General features: G+C 40.3%; 1 protein-coding gene across 6 annotated transcripts in view; it reads left to right on the top strand.

Moving 5' to 3' along the window:
• FER (FER tyrosine kinase) overlaps positions 1 to 19,841 on the top strand; it is a 213,131-nt gene that overhangs the window by 51,099 nt on the left and 142,191 nt on the right. For 5 of the 6 annotated variants that reach the window (XR_012627031.1, XM_074855734.1, XM_074855735.1 and 2 more), the window contains 3 exons: positions 884 to 1,021; positions 1,960 to 2,079; positions 15,734 to 15,856. Coding sequence is in view for 5 of the 6 variants with exons in the window: in XM_074855734.1 (XP_074711835.1) it covers positions 884 to 1,021; positions 1,960 to 2,079; positions 15,734 to 15,856 (381 nt within the window). In the remaining variant the exon portion in view is untranslated. Of the gene's footprint in view, positions 1 to 883; positions 1,022 to 1,959; positions 6,748 to 15,733; positions 15,857 to 19,841 lie in introns of those variants that run through there. The other variant, XM_074855739.1, reaches the window with a different exon arrangement.

Here is a 19,841-nt window from a genome sequence, read left to right as displayed (position 1 = left end):
AGTAAACATAACTTGAGATCTTACGCAGGAAAAATCTGTTGATATTTTTTTCTCTGAATGTTCCTCTGAGCTGGCCAAAATTCATCAGTACTTTAAGAAAGCTCACCGTGTTTCAGAGCCCAGCAAGCTAGCAAGTTTATCAGATACAAAAACAAAATAGGAAATTATTATGAGGGTTCATTTATAGAAAGCTAAATGTTAAAGAGGATGTTCTGAGGATATGCCACTGATGATATTAAGAGTAGTAGCACAGTATCACCTATTATTTTACCGTTCCCTATTCACTTGTTTTTTCCCACTCTTGGAAGCAGGTAAAGACAAGACTGGGTGACTTGTACTTTCTTACAGGAATTTCTTGCTTGATTTTGTTTCTTCTTGTAAATACATGCTAACTTGTGATATATGCTTATTTTTGTGTGAATGACAAATCATAAAATAAATATATGAAAGATAGTTAAAACAATAAAAACCAGTTTTTAAAGAAAGTGCACGCTATTTTGTGACTCTTTTCCTTATGCCAGAATATATTTATTTTGTCAGTCAGAACTTGAAAAGCTTTAGTGTAGGTTATAGCAAGCATAAGTCCTTTATGAAGAACAGTGTCATCAGTGAGCTGTATACATCCCTTTTCCTTGTAATCTCTACAGTTTTTAGCTTAGCTACCCTGTATGTAGGTGCACTGTTCTCACTCATAGCCAATCTGTAAAGAAAGGGCCACAGTCGGTCTGTTATTTCTTTGAGTAATATATTGTCTTATTTTTTCCCTTTTTAGCCAGTTGCAACAAGAGTTTGTAGAAACAGCAGATTGAAAGTTTGAAGCATCTTCAGTGCCATCTATGCCTTCAGTGCCATGTTATACACTAGAATTTTTTTTCCTCTCTAGAAAAGGAATCTTGGATGAGTATAGCCAGATCACCAGTCTTGTAACAGAGGAGATTGTGAATGTCCATAAAGAGATCCAGACCTCGGTTGAACAGATAGACCCTAATTCTGAGTATAATGACTTCATAGATACTCACAGGTATACATTTTCATCTTGGTGTGCATGTTCATGTTTCTTCTTGAGAAAACCCTGCATTAAACTGGAGCACTGCTTAAGTGATCAGAGTTGAATTTGTTTCTCTTTGTTTCCTTTTACATTGTTACTTGTAAAGCTTTATTGTATTTTGAAAATTGTTCTACTTGTAGGTACAGAAAGTGGGCTGAAAGTCAGGTTTTTAATCTGACTGTTTCTTTAGCCATCTGTCTCTTCGTCTGGCTCTAGAAAAACAAAATTCCAGTTACCGTTATTACATGTAGGCATAACTTTGGTACTGACAGCAGACTATACATGACAGTCCAGGTTCAGTGTGAGCCAATTTACTGTGTATTTGGATGCAGTTTGCGTTCTGGGCTAAACTAAGTTTCTCTGCTTTATTTCTCTTACTGTCCAAATTCTAGTTTGAGGTGACCTCTAGGTACCTCTGTGTACTGTGCAGTAACTGCAGGTTGAGCAGTGCCTGAGACTACAGAGTATGCAGATAATGGAAGAAAGTTTTTTACTTTAAAAATAAACTGTTTGCCATTTATTGAAGTGTTACTCTCTATTAGTGTATGCAGAAATAGTCCTAAGACTTCTTGCATTCTTTTTTTGTTATGGGCAAATTGATAATTATCACATGCAGACTTATAGCAAAGAGTGGAATGTTCACATTGATAGCCCTTGAGAAACTTGGTTATGCTGTGATCTTAATTCAAAGAATTGTATGCCATTTTATTATCTGGTATGATTTTAAGACTGTGTTCTTCATTCAGAGGAAAAAGTATATGCATCCAGTTGCTACCTTTTCTTCATATATAATTTAAACTATATTCTAGTTATTAAAAAAATTTAAAACATAATGATTTGCTTTATTTGCTTTATACCTACTCAAAGGTATGTGTTAATTTTGAAAATATAACATTTATTTACTAAATAAGGTCATCAGAAGTTGTTGAACAAGAAATAGAGTTTGATACGTCCTTACTGGAAGAAAATGAAAACCTGCAAGCTAATGAGATCATGTGGAATAATCTAACAGCAGAAGGTTTACAAGTCATGTAAGTCTTTCTTTACAAACCTTTCATCCTTTGGAAATGCTGTTATACATTGTATCTAGGCTCACTCAGATCATTGCATAGCTGTGTCCTAATTTTTAAAGTCCAGTTTCTAAAAATAGTATTTTCATGCTATATGCTCTTTCCTATGCTGTTTTTATAGTTCCTTTGCAGAAAAAAATCCTCCCCAGTTCCGCCAAAATCTTGCCATCACTTTCAATATATGTTCCTGTCCTTGCCAGTTAATTTATACAATGCCCCAAATCCATCATGAACCCTTCTTGTGAACACACTGATTCATCTTCCCAAAAATGTTTCCACATTCAGTACTCTAGGAAAAATACTGAAATCTTTTGATGGCACCACTGAGTACAGTGATGTAGTCAGTGATTTAAATTGCTGTGCAGAAAACTTTCATGAATATATTTATTCCACTTAGAAGTGTTTGCTTTTGTTTTCCAAAGGAAATGCTTATTCATTATTATGACCTTTAAAATACATTGACTTACTAACACAGATGTAGCTTTGTATTGCATTTCATGGAGCTTTTAGCTATTCAGGGTGATACACTACCTATCTCTGTATTTTGTTAATATATTGCCTCATTAAATCTTTTCATTACTTTTACCAACTTCACCTTTAATCACGTTTTACTGGGGAACAAATCTCCTGCTGAGATTATTATGTTCTTATATTATCATCTTAAACTTTTGGCATAAAATGGTCTGATCCAGTCACTTGTGAGAATGCAACTATTAATTGTACATGTAATTTTTAAAATTTTTATATATTGATGGTGGCAATTAAAAATTCAGAATTTCATTGGTTGATGATGTTTTTGTTGTCTGGACTGTATTTCAGTCCATGTTTGACTTATTTGAAGGTTTTTTTCCTTTACAAAGGATAACATCCAAATAAGATATCAGGAGTGTGTTGTGGGGTTTAAGTTTTTTTAAAATTTTTCATCTGCTTAATCAAACTATGATCCTTATTTCTTGTAGGTTTTTCTGAAAACCAATATCATAGTGAGTCCTAATAACGGTGAGGTATTTCAAACATAAACACATTGTAGTGTCTTCTGCAGATTACTCTAATCTCTGTGTTTTCTCAATATGACAGAATCTCTGGATTTTATTAATTCCTTTTCAAGGTTATTAATCACCCTCTCTTTTTTCCATGCAACCTGATTACTTTTTGGAAGTTGTGGTGGTTTAGTCCCTGCCGCGGTCTGAGACCACGCGGCCGCTGCCCCTCCCCCACAAAGGGAGTGAAATACAAAGCCCCGGTCTGAGATAAGGAAAGGTTTAATACAACAGTGCAACAGCAACACAACAAACAACAGCAATAACAATAACAATGAACAGAGCAAGATGTCTACTCATACAGCAGTAAGAGAACTGGCTGCACCAACCCACGTGATCACCGATTCTTCCCGCGCTCTGGCGCTGGACTTGATGTCAGCCTGATATGTGAAAAACCCGGCTAGAGCTTCCCCCCCACTGCTGGGGAAACTTAACCCTATCCTCGCTAAACCAGGACAGAAATTTATTCTTTAATACATATTGAAATAACCTTTTTAATATGAAGTTTCAGCCTCCTTTGTCAGACTTCTCCTTAGTCTTGAAGCAGCTTCATCTTTCTTATGAAAGGATCCCTTGATAATTAAAGGATTTCTGTTATTAACATATTCTGCATAATTTCTAAGTTTAGATTATTCCTGCTTAAACTATGTTGTACATCTAGATGTACTTCAGCACAGTAACAGGAAAAGTATATATATACTACATCTCCCTTTTTAATAAAGTTTATAATTTTTCAAAGATTCTGCCTTCTGTAGCTGAAAAAGAGAAATAACTTCTTGTTCGGCTTGTCTTCTGTATCCCATTGTTTTGAAGTAAGACATCAGCATGTCAAAGTGAAAGAGATGAAATGCTGCCTTTCTGGTAAATGTTTCTGATGCAATGCATATTTGTATTTATAAATATGTGTCTGCATATTTGCTTACATATATACATACATACAGTGTGTCCTGTTACAAATCTTATATTCACCCACTTTAAATTATTTTGTGAATTTGAGAGAGAAATTTTAGGGTGTGACCTTATTTTTGGAACAGGAATCAAATAGCTCTTTTAAGTGTTGCTGTCTTTAGGGTGTTCACTTTCTGGTATAGATACAGGACTCTCAGCAAAAAAGTGAAACTGTATTAGGTCAGACCAAAGACTGACCTAACCAACTTCCTTCTCTCTTACATTACCCAACAGCGAAAAGTCTAGGGAGGAAAAGAACAGAATGATCATGCAATGCTGTTTCCTCAGAATGATCTCTCAGCCTCCCATAATTTTCAGCTAAGAAATGTTTTGAGACAGAAGTAGCATTTGTTATAATAGCCTTAGAGGTATTTTTCTTTCATGAATTTGTCCAGTCAGTTTCAGTATGTACAAGTATCTGTTGTCCACAGAAGTTTTAGTCAAGGAATTCTAGAGATTAACTTCATAGTATCTGAACTTAGTTTTATTTTATGGCTCTTAGGCTTTTGTTTTGGATGAGAATAGGAATGATCTACTCCTTTCCACTTACGATATTGAAAAATTCTGTCATACTCTGTGTTCTCTTTTTCAGAGCCATCTTTAGCTTTAGTCTATCCTTTCACAAAACTTACTCATATCTTTTTATCAAAGTCATCATCTTTATTTGAATATCTTCAAGGTTACTGTTTTGAGATGAATGACCAGAATTGCACAAGTAATCCAGATGCATAATTTAGAAAGAGGCATACTGAGGTTTCCTGTAAGCTTGTTCTGCTTGGTTTCTAACAAATCCTAGAGAAGCATTGTTTGATTTTCTGACAGTGTATCAAACCAGTGTTTTCACAAAATCATGAAGATCTCATTTCTGACTGGTAATGGTAAGCTTAAAGCCATTCACTACACAGACAAAGCTTTGGATTGTTTTCCCCCTTTCTAAATGACAGTCCAGTTATTGAGTATCATAAGATCCAGAATAATCCTTTTGTATTTTTCACATTCAGCCCTTTCCCCCTACCTCAAATAATGGTTTACTGTCAGCATTCTTTGACACTTTTTAAACTGTCCTTTTATTTGGATTATTATGAACATATTAAGCAGTGCAGATTTTTGTGAAGCTCCCCTAGCTCCTGGCACTGTAGAAACTGTTTTATCATCTTCATTCTTCTTTTTAATTGCTTTTTAGTGCAGGTGAGAACCCTTCCTTTTAGAACTGCTTAGTTCTCTCTAGCTGCGTTTGCTCATATACCTTGTTAACTGTGTTTTAGATATATTTTGTTGAAGTCTTGCTTTAAAACCACTACAGCCAAAAAAAATATACTGTGTATGACTAGAAATTTGAAAGTAAGATAAGTGTATTACATCCTTTATCTGCAGATGATGACTTTTTAAAAATCCATTCTGTATGTGCTGAAACAATGGAAATTTGACTGTTGATCTTTAGTATTGAGGTCATGGCCTGGAATCTTCAAAATACTACATCATTATGCTTCTTCACAGGAGAGCTACCTTCACTATCTACCAAATGTAATAAATCCAGTACACATAGTGGATTTATTTCACAGACTTTTAATAGATTCAAAGACATATATTGATTCAGAATCAGTAATTTTGGTTGAATCAGTTGTTTTGAATATGTGAAGGGAAAACGACAACTTTACATACATTACTGTTTAAGGATTTTCATAAATTATATTTTGAGAAAACATGAGAAAACTGACTCACTTCTACATCTTTAGGTAAGTTTATATTTATGAATAAAGTTTTGATAGAGGGAGGTAGTTAAAAGTCAGTGTTGACTAGCTAACCTTCCTAAGTAGTGAGAGAGAGGTATGACATCTTATGATAAATGTTGATGACTGTCACTGACTAATATTGAGATATTCTGGAAAGAGTAACAGAATAAAAGTTTATGCTTTGAAGATGCATGCATTAAAAACTGAGAGGAGGCAACCAGGATGAGGTGTTGATCAGTGGGCATATGAATTAATATCCAAATAAATTTAAAAAAACTTCCGAAATATAAGTTTTGTAAGCACAAACTTTTATTGATATTTGAGGCAGAATGGTGCTAATGACTAAAGAAATATGAAAGGCAGCTCTCCAGGTAGCCAGAATCTAGTTTGAAGATGTCTGCTTTCTAGATTTTTTTGGGGTCTCATTTTATGTGTTCTCACACCACTAAAACCTGACCATTTCAGATTGTGTGGTTATTAATGCTAATAAGGATTATAGTGACTAACTGGTTAGTAATAAAAACACTTTTGTAAACTGATTTTACCCAGGAGGCAAATATGAGGCCACAAGAAACTTCCTTTGACAACCACAACCAAGATGATACAAGGCAGATGCGGAGATGTCAGTTTTAGCCAGTGTGAATGAAAATTATTGTTTAAAACAAAACACAGATCTTGAATACAAATGTGTGTATATGGTTGCTTTGTTTTGTTTTCTCTAAGATAAATACAATCATGCTAAAGTATCTCATAAGTTTTAGGGAGAACTACATCAACTTTCTATTTCAGTCTGATGCTGCAATATAAAATCTGATATTTTTGAAATGGTAAAATACTTTAATATGTTGTTTCTGCATGTATACACTCATACCTTCCAATGATGAATGATCGTATTAATTTGGTTTTAATTTCTTGAGTATTGGTGCTTGATCATTAGATGTAACATCTGCTTCCTGTAAATCAAGTGTTAAGCCAATACAATGTTAATTAAAATTTTGATTAGAAAGCTGACCAAAAGCCAGTATCTGCAGTTACAAAATTGGTAATTACTTTCTTAGCAAGATATTAAAAGAAAAAAGTTTGTTGATATTAAATTGGAGACTCAGTGTAAGAAAATTGTCATTTCTGAGAAGTTCAGCGTACAGATTGTGATAGCCTAAAATCAATAAAATGTTTATTAAAAAGAGAGCTGTGGGGATTTAATTGGAGAGAAATGTTTTAAGTATTTCCCTTATCTCAAAATAAACACATGCAGATGCTTGTTCGTTTGGGAAATAAACTTTTATCATTCATCATACAGCTTTTTTATAGTAATTCAAGTCTTCCAAGATAAGGTCAGGGACTGTCTGAATAAAGAATATATTTAATCAACATTGTGTAAAGTATACTGGGAGGAGAGAGAACTAATTCAATATTTAGAATCAAATCATTCAGTTAGTTTGTTACATATGGACATGGAAAGTGGCTCCTATGTATCTAGAGTCAATGTAAATTACTCTCAGTTCACCTTCTGTGCCACCCCTGAGTCTGGAATGGTATGGGGCAATAGACCTGTGCAGTGGTAAGTACTATATGTATTTTGCCTTTGTTTCACTCTTTACTTCAATAACTTCTTTATTGAAATTGAGCTTGAAAATGCAAGGGAAGAAGGGTAAGACAGTTAAAGATGGATAGGTGAATGCTGAGAAGGAAATGAGGTGTACGTATTTATTTATTTTAAAAAAGTTGTGTCCTGGCTTGAAATCAACGTATGTATTTTGGTATGCATTTTAAGAATCATCATTATGTGATCCATTTATCTACACTGTTCAGAGTGCAGATGTTATTGTACATTTGTTGACTATTTGGTTGCTGGGTTCGGCCAGCATAGAGTTAATTTTCACAAGAAGCTGGCAGGGGACACAGCCAAGACAGCTGACCCGAACTAGTCAAGGGGACATTCAATACTGTGTGATGTCACGCTGAGTATATAACTGGGGGAGTTGGCCAGGGGGAGGAGGGATCACGGCTTGGGAATAGGCTGAACATCGGGTTCTGGGTGATGAGCAATTGCATTGTGTGTCACTTGCTTTATATATTCTTTTATTAGTATTATTGTTATTAATATTTCTTCTCTCCTTGTGTTCTCCTATTGAATTGTCCTTATCTCAACCCATGAGTTTTTACCTTTTTTCTTCCAGTTCTCCTACCCATCCCACTGCAGGGGGAGGAGTGAGTGAGCAGCTGTGTGGTGCTTAGTTGCTGGCTGGGCTTAAACCACCACAGTCCTTTTCAGTGACCAACATAAAGCATGAAGGGTTGAGATGACAGATCTGACTAGAGCATCTTAAAACAAATTTGTTACACACATTTTTTATATTAGTTAATAAGTCTCTGGTCACAACATTGGTTCACTTGTTCACATAGTGGTGTTATGTAAGTCCTTATATGCACTATTCCCTGCAGTGATGTTTATCACCTCTGGGAGAGGGATCAGGACTGTCAGTTTGCTGTACTGGGTAATGTTAACATGATTTGATTACATCACTGGTCATGAGGTTAAGCTGATATTTCTATGTGGCATTGTTGCCATGCCTGTATGGTGCCTTTGGTGCCTTCTCTTGGAATTTATTAGTAATCGCACCCAATCTGTGGCAAAGATGGGGCAGGGATACTTTCTCCTACTCTTTCACTTCCCCTTTGTCCTTCAGGCTAATTACAGCAGCTTTTGAGAATTTTGAATATTCTTGGGATGTTCAAGCCAGCATGGTCTTATTGCTACGTCTCCTGAATGTGTCAGGTCTTGTTGGGAGTTACACAAAAATTTTTTAAGAATACCATCCAGTGATCTGCCCCAAGGCTGGTTAGTAATGGGTGGCAGGGCATGTCAGAGAATATGGGTAGGTATCTAGAGAACTTCTCATTTCCAGTGGTTTGGAACTTCACTCCTGAACAACTACAGGACCCTGATGAAGTGATAGAGTATTTGAAAGGAAAATGCTGTGGCTATTCCAAAGAGGCACAACTTAGTGCACTGTGCTGGGCTCTGGCCAGTATCTACCAATCTGCTCGATACGATGCAGCACCCTCAGGGGGAAGGGAGTGAAAATAGACCGACAGGCACTGCAGCTATTCCAACCCTCGTGGCAAGCACTGCAGCTCCCCCAACCCTGGCAACTGGCACTATGGCTACTCAAACCCCAGTGACAGGCACTGCGGCTACTCAAACCCTGGCAACAGGCAGTGCAGGTGAAACAGAGAACCAACCTGTGCTGGTATCAGTCACCCCTATCCAGAAGAAATATGCAAAACATTCAGTCCACTTAGTGACGGATGAAGGTGAACCAGGATTATCCTGAGAACAGAAGGAAGAAGCAGAACCAGAGATAATCACCCGATCCCTACCCCTGAAGTGAGCTGTGAGATATGTCAAAAGATTTCAGCTTCCATCCAAGTGAGCACATTGTTTGTCACCTGGATGCTCTGATGCTGGATAACGGGGCCAGTAGCTTGCAATTAGAGGGTAGGGAAGCCAAGCAGCTGGGATCCCTGTCTAGAGAAGGGGACACTGACAAGGTGATTGGAAAAAAGACACAAGCCCTCAGCCTCTGGAGGTGATGTCTGTCAGGCGTGAAGTAAATGTATCCCTTCAAGGAAGATGTTACATGTCACCCAGCCAAGTGGGCCACCATGGAGAGAGGTATCTGGTACCTGAGGGAATTAGCCATGCTGGAGATGATTTATAATGATCTGGATAACGAGCAGTTACTGACATATCCATATGAAGTCCAATGCACATAATCCATGTGGTGGAAATTTCTATGAAGTGCACCACTGTCATGTGCCAACTCATTGGCAGTAATGTCCTGGAAAGAAGGCGAGGGTCAAATGATGAAGTGGCTGGCCAACTCCGACAATAAGAAGGAAATCTCTCATCCTCCCTATGGGCCTGCATCTCGGCTGTGGAGAAACTGTCACGGGAGTTCCAGCAATTCAAGGATACGTCCTACTCCCCACCTGTGTGGGCCTGTATCTCAGCTACTAGGAGTTAGCATTCAACTGATCAAGAGAGAGGATATAGAAGGTACACACCGCAGGATATCCTGTGGTTTTACCTGTGTGACCATGGAGAGGACATGAGGAAGTGGGATGGAAAACCTACCTCAACCCTAGAGGCATGGATACATGAGTTGCATGGAAAAACAATCACAAAAGGGCATTGTTACTGGAAAAATGCTCCTCTAGTTTCCAGCGGGCAGCTTCCCAGACAGAGTAGAAGGGCTGATCTCATTTCTGATCCTCTTGAAGGGATTCATGTTTACAAAAGGTGAGTAATGAACACTATGACCTGGATTAGAGGGGCCCTGCCTCCAGCGAGGTGGAGGAAAGGGACAACTGGATGTATTGGACTGTGTGGATTCGATGGCCTGTCATGTCAGACCCACAGGAGTATAATGCTCTAGTAGACACTGGTGCACAATGGACTCTGGTGCTATCAGGCTATAACGGGGCAGAACCCATCTATATTTCTGGAGTGACAGGGGGATCCAAAAAGCTAACTGTTTTGGAAGCTGAAATAAGACTAACTGGGAATGAGTGGCATAAACACCCCATTGTGACTGCCCCAGAGGCCCTGGGCACCCTTGGAATAGATTACCTCAGGAGAGGGTATTTCAAGGACCCAAAAGGGTACTGGTGGGCCTTTTGTACAGCTGCCTTGGAGATGGAGGAAATTGAACAGCTTTCCACCTTGCCCAGTGTCTCAGAGGACCCTTCCATTGTGGCATTGAGGGTTGAAGAACAACAGGTGCCAACCGCTACCACAATGGTGCATCGGCTGCAACATTGCACCAACCGAGAATCTCTGATTCCCATCCATAAGCTGATTCATCGACTGGAGAACCAAGGGTTGATCAGCAAAATTCACACACCATTTAATAGCCCCATATGGCCAGTGTGAAAATCTAATGGAGAGTGGAGACTATCAATAGACTATTGTGGCCTGAATGAAGTCATGCCCCTGCTGAGTGCTGCCGTGCGGGATATGCTAGTGCTTCAATACGAACTGGAGTCAAAGGCAGCCAAGTGGTATGCCACAACTGATACCGCTAATGCATTTTACTCAATCCCTTTGTCAGCAGAGTGCAGACCACAGTTTGGTTTCACTTGGAGGTGTATCCACTACACCTGGAACCGACTGCCTCAGAGGTGGAAGCAGTCCTACTGGGTTGAGTTTGTGTGTGTGGTGGAGTTTTTGGTAGCGGGGAAGTGAGAAACTTCTTGAAGCTTTCCCAGCTCTGTGCCAAGGTCAAGCCAGTTAGCAATGGTGGCTGTGTCTCTGTGATAACATATTTGAGGAGGGGAACCTGGGAGGAGGGGTGGGAGTTGTGAGGAGGAGTTGTGATGGAGACACCTATGCAAACACTGCGGTCAGTGGAATAAGGGAGGAGGAAGGGAGATGCACTGGAGCAGAAACTCCCCTGCAGTCTGTGCTGAGAGGGCAGGCTGTGCCCCTGCAGCCCATGAGGTCCATGGTGGAGCAGATGCTCACCTGCAGCCCATGGAGAACCCCTTGCCAGAGCAGGTGTCTACTCCCAAAGAAGGCCGGGACTCTGAGGGAAGCCCCTGCTGTTGTTAGTTGCTGGGAGGACTGTGGCATGCAGGAGGGACCCACGTTGGAGCAGTTCAGGAAGAGCTGCAGCCCATGAGAAGGACTCATGTTGGAGAAAGTTGATGAAGGACTGCCTCCCATGAGAGGGACTCCATGCTGGAACAGGGGAAGAGTGCAAGGAGACCTCCCCCTGAGGAGGAAAGAGTGGTGGAAACAACGTGTGAGGGACTGACCACAACCCACATCCCCTGCCCCCCTGCGTGGGAGGAGGTATAGAAATCAGGAGCAAAGCTGGGCCCATGAAGGGAAGGGTGGGGGGAAGGTGTTTTTAAGATGTGGTTATACTTCTCACTGTCCTACTCTGACTGTTAAGTGGTGGTGTTGGTGTTTGAATTAAATTGATATTATTTTTCTTACCCTATCGTGTCCTTTCGCCCATGACCATCATCCCTCCTTGTCCTTATGTCAATTCCTGAGCCTTTTGCTTTATTTTTCCTCCTTTCCATTCCTGAGGGGAGAAAGGGTGAGCGAGTGGCTGCATGGTACTCAGTTGCCCTCTGGGCTTAAGCCATGACACCGACCATTTGTCATGGACTGATCCAGACTGCACAGGAACAGGGTGAAGACCCAGAATACCTGCAGTACATTGATGACATCATCATACAGGGCAACACAGCAGAAGAATTTTTTGAGATAGGGCAGAAGATAGTTCAGATCCTTCTGAAGGCCAGTTTTACCATAAAACAAAGTCAGGTCAAGGGACCTGCACAGGAGATCCAGTTTTTAGAAATAAAATGGCAAGACTGGTGTCGTCAGATCACAATGGATATTATCAACAAAATAACAGCTCTGTCTCCACCGACCAGCAAAAAGGAAACACAAGCTTTCTTAGGCATTGTGGGTTTTTCGAGGATGCATATTCCAGATTACATTCTAATTGTAAACCCGCTCTATCAAATGACCCAGAAGAAGAATGATTTTAAATGGAGCCCTGAACACCGACAAGCCTTTGACCAAATTAAATGGGAGAGTACATGCAGTAGCCCTGGAACCAGTCTGGGCAGGACAAGGTGTTAAAAATGTGCTCTACACTGCAGCCAGGGAGAATGGCCAACTCCTAGGGTTTTGAAGTCAGGGATACGGAGGATCTGAGGTCCACTACACTCCAACTGAAAAAGGGAGATTGGCAGCATATGAAAAGGTTCGAGCTGCCTCAGAAATGGTTGGTACTGAAGCAGAGCTCCTCTTGGCACCCCGACTGCCGGTGCTGGGCTGGATGTGCAAAGGGAGTGTCCCCTCTACACACCATGCAACTGATGCCACATGGAGTAAATGTGTCGCACTGATCACACAACGGACTCAGATTTGAAATCCCAGTTGCCCAGGAATTCTGGAAGTTATCACAGAAGGCAAAGATTTCGGAATATTTCCAGAGGAGGAGGTGATGGATGCTGAATGGGCCCCACTGTATAATAAACTGCCAGAAAATGGGAAGCAATATGCCCTGTTCACTGATGGGTCCTGTCGCATTGTGGGAAAGCATTGGGAGATAGAAGACTGCTGTATGGAGTCCTGTACAACAGGTCGCAGAAAACTTCTGAAGGAGAAGGTGAATTGAGCCAGTTTGCAGAAGTGAAAGTCATCCATCTAGCTTTAGAGATTACTGATCAAGGAAAATGGCCAGTACTCTATACTGACTCATGGATGGTGGCAAATGCCCTGTGGGGGTTGTTCCAGCAATGTAAGCAGAGTAACTGGCAGCACAAAGGCAAACCCATCTGGGCTGCCCCATTGTGGCAAGATATTGCTGCCCAGCTAGAGAAGTTGGTTGTGCAAATATCTCACGTAGATGCCCACATACTTAAGAGTAGGGCCACTGAGTAATATAAAAAAAATGAGCAGGTGGATCAGGCTGCTAAGACTGACGTGGCTCAGGTGAATCTGGACTGGCAACATAACGGTGAATTATTTCTAGCTTGGAGGATCCATGACTCCTGAGGCCATCAAGGAAGAGATGCAATGTATAGATGGGCTCTTGACCATGGAGTGGACTTGACCATGGACACTATTGCACAGGTTATCCATGAATGTGAAATGTTCTGCTGTGAAGCAAACCTAGCAGTTAAAGCCTGTGGTATGGAGGACGATGCCTGAAACATAAATATGGGGAGGCCTGGCGGCTTGTTTGTATCGCACTCCAACAAACCTGCCAAGGCAAGTGCCATGTGCTTACAATGGTGGAAGCAACCATTACACCATTACAGTGGTGGATGGCTGGAAACATATTCCATGCCCCATGCCACTGCTTAGAACAACACTGTCGTGGACCTTGAAAAGCAGTGTTACATGGCATCTCAGAAAGAATTGAGTCAGACAGTGGGACTCATTTCTGAAACCACCTCATAGACATCTGGGCATCAGTGTCCCTATTACTGAGTTTAGAGTAAATACAATGCATTGGCGAGGAGTTGATACCTGAGACACGTCCCAAGTCAGGCAAGATGCTGGTCACAGGCCTGCTGTGATCCAGGAGAGCTCAAAGGGTCTCCTTGGGTTTGCTATTTATAAGGCCCAAGATAATTGGCTTTTGTTAGATACTTTTCACTCTGGCCTAGCTTGAACAATGAGATATTCTGGTATCTTCCACCAGTTGCACAAGAACTTGATGGATCTGCAACTCTGTTATTGTTCTCCCTTGACCACATCCCAGGTACAGGTGTACCAGGCTGTCAGGAGGTAATGGACTGTTATAACTGTTCCCATGTGATAGGGAGAGCATGAGCCAGGCTTATCAAAGGGGTGCTTTAAACACTCTGGTTCACTGTCATTAGCAGCACTTACCTCCCCAGACTGGTATGTAGTCCAGATGGGGTTGGAATTACACCAAGCACCAAGCAGCGTAGCAAGGAGACTGTGCAGGGGTGTGGGGGGGGGAGGAATTGCATCACCACAGGGTGAGAACAGCCAGTGAATTAAATTGTATGATGTTAATTGCTAAGTAACTCTGCCACTGTATGTCATCACTACTACAGTTGCTATATGCTGTATCAATGGCATTACAGTAAGAATCACATAAATCAATGAAGGATAGACTTTGATGATACCAAATGAAATGCAGCAATGATACAACTTGAACTGACTTCAGCAACTGGCATCCAGCAACTTCCTCAAGATCAACATCTTCAAGCTGCAGACTGCGAGTGTGGGACACACCAAATACACCAGCCACGAGCTCTGGATGCAGCATGCAACAATCCAACACCACACACCATCTCTTGTGCCCCGAAAGACTGTTATAACAGATGGAACCCCAAAGTCATGGTTTAAATAAATTCAATGGACACATTAGGGGGATGGCCTATAGGCTAAGGGAACGATAGCTGACCTGAACTAGCCAAAGGGATATTTGATACCATCTGATGGTCATGCTGAGTATATAAACTGGGGGAGTTGGCCAGGGGCAGGACGGATTGTGACTCGGGAACAGGCTTGAGCATCAGTTTCCAGGTGGTGAGCAACTGCATCGTGCATCACTCGCTTTATATATTGTTATTAGCATTATTAGTATTATTATTTCTTCTCTCCTTGTGCTCTCCTATTAAACCGTCCTTATCTCAACCCATAAGTTTTTACCTTTTTTCTTGCAATTCTCTTCCCCATCCCACTGCGAGGAAGGAGTGAGCAAGCTGCTGCGTGGTGCTTAGTTGCTGGGTGGGCTTAAACCACAACATCAGTAGTGGTTTTAATATACAATAACCGCTTCTCCATTTGGATTGAGGAGTATTGTCCAAGTTTTATCTTTCCTTTGAATTAACCATTACTACAGATTGTGTTGCTTTAAAAAAGTTATTTGTAGAGAAAAATATGCAGATCACTTAGAAAGTGTCAATTTGTATTTTTGTTATTTCTAGAGATGAATACAGCCCAGTTACTGATTCTGTGTATTTATTTAACATGTACTTCAGGAGTTGGAAGGCTTTTGTCTTTCATAAAACATCTCATAAATTAGCAATAAGGCATTAATTCACAGAACTCATCACACAATCTGGAAAAAATTTTCTTGATAGGACAGTCTGCAGGCAGCAGATCTGTAACTTGTATGTATACAGAGGCTAGTATGGGATCTATAATAATATGGGTTAATAATATAAAGGCATATCCACAAAAAACCATCACCAAGCACTGAGTAAGGTAGTTTAAAGAATAATGCTCCATTTCATCTTCAGAAAAAAATAGTACAATGTTCCCAAATATATACAGTTTTTGTATTCACAATGTGGGTTTCTGAAATCTATGTCTTACAGGTTAAAAACAGTAATAGAAGAACTGATTCAGACACAGCAAACCCTTTTGAGCAAAGAGGAACTTGTGTTGGAACTGGAGAAAAAGATAGAAGAGTCCTCCAAGACTTGTGAAAAGAAGTCTGAGTAAGTGAAAATGAAATTTCAAAATACACTGAGGGAAAAGCATCTATAATGCAATTTCTAAGACTTAAATAATAACCTCCACTAATCTTGTTCTGCTTTTGTGAGAAGTGATTATTGTGAAACGCAAGTTAGTTTCCCATCTCAAAAATAACCCTTACCCACTGCAGATCCTAATTCATTTGAGAACTGAGCAGCTCCATTAGCTTAATATAATTGCCATAGTGTTGGGATTGCTCAAGAAATGGACCTTTGGTTAGTATTATAACTTTAGCTTGATGGAAGGAGTCAGTCCAGATTGCCTCTCTGACAGAGTTCACTGTGTAGATAAAATTTTTGTGAAAGACTTTTTCAGAGTTATGTGCAAGACGTACTCTATCTTATGCAGTAACATGTTTGGAACTCATCAGGTTATGTTCATTCTTTGTTACATTTTCTTTATGAAACAATATAAAGCTGATATCCTGTAGTACTGCGTAGTAAATAATGAAGGCAAGAGGTTAATGAGTGGTTTATAGTGCCATAAATAAAACATTGTTATAACGAATTATTCTTGGGCAAGATCTTTAGGTTTTTTTCTACCCCTGGTTAGAAAAAATATTCACATTCCAGTCTAAACTGAAGTTAATACAACACATAAAGAGACATTCTGTCTGTAGTGATATTTTTTCTAGATTCTTGTTGCAGTCATAACCTTACTAACTTGGTTATAAATATTAGTTTACAATACCAGCAAATTGGAATGCAAGTCCTCAAGTAATCTTGTCTTCATTCCCTGAAGAAGTCTTGAAGCTCTTTGTTGATGGCATCTTGTCACTTTATACATTGGATAGTATTTCATTCATATCCAAAACTTTGTGTATATATATGATATCAGTGTTTTGATTAGGTACTTTCATGTTCTTTCTCTGGTGAGAAGAATGTACTCAGAAGATTGTACTCAGTTTATTTTCCAATTTTTTGGTTCTTGACCTACCTTCCTTGCTGCATGTTACTTAAAAGGATGAACTGTATTTGAACTATATGAGTTTGATGGGGTTTCTATCTCTGAAAATAGTTCAGACCATCCCTGTGTTTCTTGCTGTGGGTAGGCTCTTTTGACTGATTCTGTAGCAGATGTTTGTGGTATTGAAGAGATGATTTCAGTTCAGACTGTACCAGTACCTGTAGGTCTTATTAAAAGGCATGAAATCTGGCTTAGGTTTCTAGTTGTAAGCCTTCCTCCAACAGACCTCGTTTTCACCTTTTAACAGCAGTGCAGAGTGATCAGGATGCTTTTGCACATACTTACGGTCCCTAGAAGACCTTGTCTAACTGTGGCATGTTCTTGACTTCTGTCATAGCATATGACACGCCTCAGTGCTGCAAGGCAAGTGTAAAGGTAGTTGAGCAATAAATGAAAGTTTGCCTTTTCAGCCAGATGTCATTCATTTGGTGCAATGCAAGTCTTCTGCCAGAAAAGAAAGTGAGGAACTCCACTCCAAATGCAAGAGCTCTAGACCATACGTTATTGTTGAGCCTCATCCAAAGTGCTGAGCTTCACCCTTAAGTGCTGAGGAAATCTCGTCTGTTTTATCTGGACAAAATGATGGTAAAAGTCTGCAAAATCATGTTTTCTGTATCCTCACTTGAACCAGTTTGGACTTCAGCTCTCTCCCCACTTATTTCTGACACAGCTTCAGTACCATGGGTTCTGAGTTGTTCACTGACTTTGCAGTGGCAGTCTGAGCTGAGGCTTCAAAGCATTTATTGGTATCTTAATTCTGGAAAAACTACAAATTGATCTTTGTATATACACTTTTCATTAGGCTGCACGCAGAAGTGTATCTCCAGGTCTCTGATTTTGTCTTCCTCCTCAATATGTAGCTGTATTGGTACTATTACCCTGGCACCAATATCCCTTTCTGCCTTCAAATGATGATACTACCTGCAACACAGAGAGAGTTTTAATTATGTTTCTTTTATATATGTTTATTGTCAAGCATACCATAAGCCCTTGTGACATGATAGCATATTGAATATTTGTTTTTTGATTTGGTTCACCTTTTTACCACTTCCTAAGCTGTAGCCCTGTTCTGGTCTTGCAAGGATTCTTCACACAAGATCTGACTCTCTGAGGTTGCTAGTAGCTCTTGCTAGCCACAAGGACTATAAAGTCTGCACTCACGCAAGCCATAGGCAAATAAATTTATAGGTTTTAGTTACTCTTGGATAGGTGGAATGGGGACCATTCTATGTCAGTTTTGGGCAAACCAATTAGGCGATAATCCATCTTGCCACAGTTCAGGAACTTGTGACTTTTAACTTGCAGGGTATGTTTTCTTATCTCCTGATCATGATGAGTTGAAACCATTCAGTGTTTGGGATGTTCGCATTCTAGTCAGTGTATATTCATTCACCAAAGCCCTCCTGATGGTGGAAAGCTATCATTTTCATAGGGTGATCTCTTTTTTTCTCTCCTAATGAGGACCAGATGAACAATTATCCTGACATTATCGTCAAGATAATGTTCTTTCATTTCTTCGTGTGATGCTTTTAAATGTGTGCAGTCTTGTGTCAGAGCTCAGTTTCAGGTCCTCTAATTGTGTCTTCATATGTCATAGCTTTCCTTCTTGTCATGTCTCAATTTCTCGAGATGACAACTCAGATTTGCTGATTCCTGGGTCAGGATTAAGGTGCAACCACACCAAGGATTCTTCAATTCACAAAACTCAATTTTTATTGGGTCACAACAGATAATTGGCATGAAACTGTCAGAAACCTCTGCAACAGTCATTAAACTGCCGACTAGTGGCAAATTTTATAACATACCCCGATAAGCCTTAAACATGCCCCGACAAGCCTTGCCTTTATATGCAGGCATAGAGAGTAAGAATGGGAGAGAAAAGGGGAGAGAGGAAGAGAGAGAAGAGAGACTAAAAGGAAGATTTTATCAGTCCTGCTTCCATCGTCGGTCCAGCCAGCCTAGCAGTCCACTTCTGGAGGGGTGCAGCCACCCACAGCGTTGACTTTTGTTCTTTTATAATCCCTTGCCCCTCCTCGGGGTTGGGCACTTGAACTCGTTAGGCTAATTAGGCATCACACGCAGTTTATGTTTCTAGAATTCTCCTTGTTTTTGGTACACGCACAGCTTGTACCTTCACATTCTTCTGGAAGTGAGTCGGCGTACTTGGGGGTCGTTGGGGAGTTACTCCCCCCTCCCTGCAGGTGTGACCGTAGTTTGGCCTTTCCTTTTAGCACACGCGTCATGAAAACGGCTTATCTATTGGCTCTTCACAGAGTCACTTGAGATAGCGAAGTTCAACCTCCGGAAAGTGTGGTCCCACCTCCACAAGACCCCTCCTCTTGCCGCGCCTCCTTGCCATTGCCTGCAGAGCCCCGGCGTTTCCATAGGATCCATTTCGTTTGCCAAAGTTCTTTACCGAATGGCTGAGATATTAACTATGGTTTCATCGGACCGTCACACTTCTTACATGAATGATCATTCTGCTTGTTGCACGGAGTTCTGCTCTTTGGTGGCTTGTACAATGCTCATCTATAGGGATATGATTTTTATCTTTTCCTGCCAATAAGGATTTTATTACAGATGGTTCCTTATCACTTTGGAACCTGTTGGAATAGTCACATGGCTCAGCATCTGTTTGTGAAGGAACAATCTCAATATGAAAGATTTTCAGATTTCTTTTTTTCTCCAAGGGTAGGGCTTGCAGGAGGGTCTGTCTCCCAGGGATTATTCTGAAGCTACAGAGTGACAAAATACTGTCCTCATTCTTCATGGTTCAGCTCCCTCTGGCTCCTTCATCTGTTCTCACAGACTGAGAACTCTGCATCTCTTTATAAACCATATGTCACTGGGCTCCAGCTGAGTGCTTTTAAGGGTGTCTGTGTTGTGCTGTGGATGGTTCTGTCTTTTAGGTAGCTTTTGTCCATCTTTGGTTTTGGCAGTTCTTAGGATAATAGTCATCTAGGTACCTGCAGATGTTCTAAG

This window comes from Strix uralensis, chromosome Z (genome assembly GCF_047716275.1).
Source record: "Strix uralensis isolate ZFMK-TIS-50842 chromosome Z, bStrUra1, whole genome shotgun sequence".
Classification (NCBI taxonomy): Eukaryota; Metazoa; Chordata; class Aves; order Strigiformes; family Strigidae; genus Strix; species Strix uralensis.
Note: the sequence above shows the minus strand (reverse complement) of the source record. Positions and strands in the feature narration are given on the sequence as shown.